General features: G+C 38.1%; 1 protein-coding gene across 1 annotated transcript; it reads left to right on the top strand.

The window, feature by feature from the left end:
- Positions 1-4,231: 4,231 nt before the first annotated feature.
- On the top strand, positions 4,232-5,359 carry LOC117616094. Its single transcript, XM_034345307.1, has one exon. It carries the CDS (start codon positions 4,236-4,238, stop codon positions 5,265-5,267), a length of 1,032 nt encoding a protein of 343 aa, XP_034201198.1. The 5' UTR covers positions 4,232-4,235; the 3' UTR covers positions 5,268-5,359.
- The last annotated feature ends 706 nt before the right edge of the window (positions 5,360-6,065 follow it).

Raw genomic sequence — 6,065 nt, 5'->3', positions numbered from 1 at the left:
CGGACCAGCAGTGAGTTGACTTTTCTTTCTTAAAAGATTTTATAATTATAATTTCTATTTGATCTTGAATAAGTGTTATAGCATGAATTTTATTGTGAAAATATCTTTATTTTTATAAAAATTAGCCAAGCAACAGATTTGAGGTTTTTGAGACAGAAATAGTAGTTTAGCTCAGATTTACCAGAGTACAGAGGATATCAGATTTTATCAGAGATAGTTATTTTAGACCACCATGTACCCACCCTCTATTTGGTGATTACCCAGAGTTGGACCAATGTCTGCAGACATCCAGTCCGATTTCAGTTTATGTCAGTGCACTTGACTTCGCCTCACGAGTTTCGGGGACGGTCGGACCGTGAGTGCTAGGATTTGTGGCTCGGCAGACTTGGTGTCCCGAGACCTGCCAGGATTGCGGCTCGGCTGACTCTGTGTCCCCGAGACCTGCCAGGATATCAGGCTGACTACGGTCCCCTGCATCCTGCCTGAGCGACTCGAGCTGACTTGGTGTCTTCGAGGACCTGCCGGTGGATCAGGCTGATCATAGTCCCTTGATTTTGCCAGTTTGCCGCTCGGGTAGCTTGTGTGACGCCCGAGACCTGCCAGGGAATTGATGGCTATCACAGGGGTACAATTAGGTGGCAGTTTTAAAGGATTCTTTTTAAAACTTTTTAGTACAGCTATTGTTTCACTCATTTCTATCAGTATCTTCGATACTCAATATGTGTTACACTGATATATCTTTATTTAGTTAAGTGAGCATTTATATAATTATATCTATTCGTGTTTAATTGAATATCTTGAGTTTAATTATGATCAAATCATAGCTTTTATATCCCTATGTTTTTCAAACGGGGGTTATTATGTTCTAAATTATTTTCACGAACGTAATTTTTGCCCACTCACCATTTTAACCTTGTTTTTCGCCCCCAGGCCGTAGAAGAAGAAAGGAAACCACCTGGGCCATCATTTTAGCTCCCGCCCCACCACCGAAGCGTAGGATCTCGTTGTAACTTTTCTTAATTCTGTAAATTTGTATAGAAATGCTCTGATATCGTGTTTTACTTGAGAAACTGGAGTAAGATCTGTTGGTTAAATTAGTCTGGCAGTTGGTGTGTTATTTAAGACTGTTTGACAGGTGGAAGATTTTGGGTTTGGTCAAAATACAGGGGAGACTCTGCCGAATTTTCTGCAGAAGTCTGAGGAAAATTTTAAAAGAAATTGGAAAAGGAAAAGGGTAAAAAGGTCATTCGTGCCCGACATTCACCAGGTGTCGGACACGCACAGGAGTCGGCCCGGATTCCAAAGCGAAAATTGGGTCAGGTCCTGTCACATATAATGAATGTTTCTACTATTAATTTCACCGCGAGACCTTTTGTGACAAACTTACTGGGCTTTGTTAGTGGTTAAGTTGGGGACAATATCGGTGTTATTAGTAGTGGACCGCTGAACCTTCTCTCTAAAATTTAAAATATATCTCTTTGTTCTTGTTTTTTAGACAGTTATATATCTCTTGGAATTAATTCAAGAGTTATGTGTTGTTGTGTAGAAGTTCAATTCTAGTTATAAACAACTAGTGTAATGGGGCTATGCTGTTGTATCAAAGCTTAGACAATAAGTTGTTATTCATTCACACACACACACACACACACACTCTCTCTCTCTCTCTCTCTCTCTCTCTCTCTCTCTCTCTCTCTCTCTCTCTCCATTTTTGTCTCTTCATGCAACTCGGGCCACCACACACGGCTCATGCCACCCGGTTCTCACTATAGAGAAAACTTCGTACCATTGTTTAGCTAACTTAGTCATCGGTGGGCCTTTGGCCAACACCCCCTGGGTGTGGTCTATTTACTCTGGTCGTTTTTACAGGAATCGAGGAAGAGAAAGAATGAAGTTCAAAGGTTGAAGGATCTTCAAGCGGATATTCTCCCGCCTGCAAGAATATTTGCACAAACACAACATAATAATGATGAAGAATGCGCATACTTCATTTTCTGCTACATAATAATAAGAAAAATGTGCATTGAGAGAAATAGGGACAACGAAAAAAGGAGAAAGAGTGGCCGAGGGCAAGGGAATTGGGAGTCAAACATAGTGGAAGTGAGAGGAATTTGATAGAAATTGAAATGCGTAAGTCCTTGAAGTGCTCCGAATTAAAAACTAGAAGGATAAAATTGATAAAAATCTTTAAACTATGGGGACAAAAATGATAAACCATCAAACTACAAGAACAAGAAATGACTTTCTTTTTTCCTAAGCCTTTTAATCTCTTTGCATTTCATTAGTTGGTCTTCTGACTTGTATGCTGAACTGAACGAGTTGTTTCGTGATTATTTTTTGTGGTAGTGGTTTGGATGTTGCAGCACAGATAATATTGAAATACCCAAGTCAAGGTCAAGCTCCTTGAGCATGATTCTATCAACGCGTAATGGTCGCAGAAAGACAGAGAGGAAGAAGGGTGGAAAAAGGAGGATATATATTTTTAAGCAAACAAAACCACAAATATTTAAGTGCGTGGTTGATATGAAAAGGTTTGACTTGTGCAAGAGATGCCTTGTACTTCCGACAGATTTTTTTAAAAAAAGTGTATATCCGTTGAAGAGTTGTGAGGGAGAGCAAGTCTCCTCCAGAATATATGACATAGAAGTAGACCGAGAGCAAAAGAAGCTCCTCTCTGTTTCATGTTCAGTTTTTTATTCCTCTGCATTCCATTGTTTAATCTTAATGCTTGATAAATTATGCAGCTAAAGTTTGTGAGTGTGCATAGGTTGAAATCAATATTCCAACAATTTTACGCTGCACGATCTGCTGGACGGCTAAAATTGAAGTTCCGCATCAAATTGGGAGAAAAACGACGTACATACATGATAGTAATGCATTGTCTGCAGTATAAGTAAAAAATTACGGATAAAAATAATCTTGTCAGTTGTATACGTTCCTACAAAGTTCCAGTGTCTCTAGCAATTAGAGTGCACAAGCCCATCTAAATATGTACATTGAAGACAACACGAAGTAGGGTTTCAATGTGCAAAAGTTTAGGGAGAGAAACCTATTTCTTCTACAAGAATGACTCACCTACCATCGCCCAATACACATATATTGATTTCTCTTGTGTTTGGTATCATGAGTCTATTGTAAAAAATATAGTTTTTCTCTTTCCGTAAAGCCAAATACAAAAATCTTTATATTATACATAACATATAAATAAAATGGAAAGCTTTTAAGGTACAATGAAACTGAAGAAAACCAATTGATAGGTAAATAAAAGCAAAATAAATAATAAGTAAGAATGTGAGTTTGGTACGTTGAAGCATGTCAAAGACACTGTCCTAAAGCCTTTGTAGCCTCCCTACGTGCAGGTACTAGCAATCTACAAGACTCCAAGATACAACTCTTTGTACACAAACTCAAGATCCGCTATGAGCACGTTCATAGACGGATATAGGTATCCAAGTCACGTAATCATTGCCCAAAATAATAATAGAAGTAGAGAAAATATATAAAAAGTAGAACAGGAGAGAATCAAATTGTGGTGGTGATTGTGGTATGTGATATTTTGATGGTGTATTGTAGTTTTTCAAATGTGAATGAGGAGTGGCTTTTTATAGGCATCCAATAACATGTAACATTCACTACATTAAACTAAAAAATTAAGGCATTCAATATAGGAATAAAATCTGAAAATTAAATATTTAAAACCCCACAATAAATAAATAAAACGATTAAAATTTTAGAACTTTTTAAAAATTCCAACATAGTCAAAATATGTAAATTACATTTATAGAACTTCCGCATTGTGCTTTTGTAAATTATGGAGTTTAGAACCTTCAATCATAGATTGGTCATGTGACTTTACCGCATCTTAAGTTTACATTACGTCACATTTACTTTTCTATATATGTAGCTGGTTAAATCTTGAATTGGCTTGTCCTTCTCACTGTTTTTATTTTTTATCCCATTCAAACTAATCTCTAGAAGGTCATACGTGGATTTCTCAAGTGAGATGGGACAACGTAAGAAACACATATAATTAATTAATTGCCGGCCGGGCCGGGTCTATTCTTCTACTGAGCATTTGCGTGGATTGGCTGTGTCAAATTTTCTTGGATTTTAGTAAAAGAAGAATAGTCAATGTTTGGCTCCGTCGTGCTGACAAGGCCAAATGTGTGGAGTTTTCAATGGAATGGAGAAGACAAAGTCAGAAAATCATAATAACAAAGTCATAATATAAATAGGCTATGCCTTTGTGCTCCTTTACAATGCAAGAAAATATTAAAAGGTTTGAAGAACATCAAATTTTATCTTTCTTCTTCATGATGGGGTCTTTTATGCTTTTGGAATTGGTGGGAACTTTGATGGAATCGCAGAAACTTTTCTTCAGAAATGTTAAGCTCATGTCTTGCATCTTCCTGCTCATAATTTCTCTTAGCTCTATCCTCTTTTTGAGTAATATGCTGTCCATTAAACCATCAATCACTGATTTTACCCTCAAGGCAAACCTACTAGCTATGAACATCGGCACCCCTGAATTCGCAAACCTTCTGAATACTTTGAAAGGCGACCTCCGATTATTTGTTGGACTAGAGTGGATTTTTATTTTCATATTGTGTTTTTTCTCTTTATTCTTTGCAACAGCTTCAATCTTAGCATCGGCAGTAACATATCGTGGAAAAGACATGTCTATCAAGGAACTTCTATCGAGGGCCGTGAAATCACTGAAAAGACCGTTTCTTACTTGGTTTTACATAACCCTTCTTCATCTAGGCTATTGTCTATTTCTCATAACCTTTCTGGTTCCTTTGGTGGTGATTTTCGATCTTACGGTCACTATGCCTTCTTTATTATCTATAATCATATTCCTCCTAGCTCTAGTTTTCGAAGCTTATCTAGCTGTTGTTTGGAATTTAGCACTCGTTGTTTCGGTACTCGAGGAAATGTGTGGAATTGAGGCACTTGGGAAGGCTGGACAGCTCATCAAAGGATTGAAGATGCGCGGATTTTTCCTAAATCTTTTGTTTGGAGCACTCTCTCTTCCTGTGTTCTATGGTGCGCACAAGTTTGGCAAAACAGTCATGTCATCAAATGCTGCCATGATTCCATTGCTCCTCCTGAATTCGATATCCTGCCTGATCGGAATGTTTAAGCTCATGGCATACACAGTCCTCTATCACGATTGCAAGGCGACTCATGGAGAAGAACTTGAAATGCAAGGAGGCACTGAATATACTAAAGTGGCCTTTACCCCACTTATCAGTGCAGATTTACCATGATTAAGGATGTCTGTATTTCTGATATTTTACAGTATTTTGCTTGTTTTGTAACCATAATTTCTGCAGCTCCAGCTAGTTTTTATGTATAAGGTTAATAAAAAAGAGTTGAAACCATCAAAATAGTGCCTTCTCTTCACATACAGGGTTTTAAATGAGAATCTGCTGAGGCTTGGATAGAAGCATTAAATACAATCTCCAGATGAACTGTGGTGTATCAACCGTGTTTTCTATATGCGATAAACTAAGAACAACAAGGTAATTAGAACAAGAGAATCCATTTCTTCGAAATCTGATGCAATACTTTTTTGTCTTCTGAAAACAAGAGCAGCAAAGGCTAAAACAAGAGCATCCATTTTTTTTACTTCTAACTAAGCTGGCCATGTAGGGCCTAAAGCATGGACTAGGGGCAATTACTGATAAAGTTTTGGATTACGAAGGGAGCTAGAGAGAATGAAGAGAAGAACGAGAGGGCAGAAGGAAGGAGAATAATCACTGCAACATTCTGTTCGTTGCAGAATGATGCTTCTTACATCAGTCATCACAACCATTCAAATACACGAGCCATTGTGATTATGACACATGGCACTTACAAGGCATGTGAGCCATTGAAGATGAGAGCTGATCTAAGACCCTACACTTGGCATATGTGACAGGACCCGATCCCAATTCCCCTTTGGAATTCAAGCCGAATCCTGTGCGTGTCCGACACCTGGCGAATGTCGGGCACAAATGACCTTTTTACCCTTCCTGTTACAACTACGATTAAAGCCCTTCCTTAGACTCCTGCCGAAAATTCGG

Source organism: Prunus dulcis, chromosome 1 (assembly GCF_902201215.1).
Source record: "Prunus dulcis chromosome 1, ALMONDv2, whole genome shotgun sequence".
NCBI classification, from domain to species: Eukaryota; Viridiplantae; Streptophyta; class Magnoliopsida; order Rosales; family Rosaceae; genus Prunus; species Prunus dulcis.
This window is presented reverse-complemented; position numbering and strand designations above follow the sequence as displayed.

Coding starts and splice junctions, on each gene's coding strand:
- LOC117616094 (XM_034345307.1), top strand. CDS start 4,236: ATGCCTTTGTGCTCCTTTACAATGCAAGAAAATATTAAAAGGTTTGAA.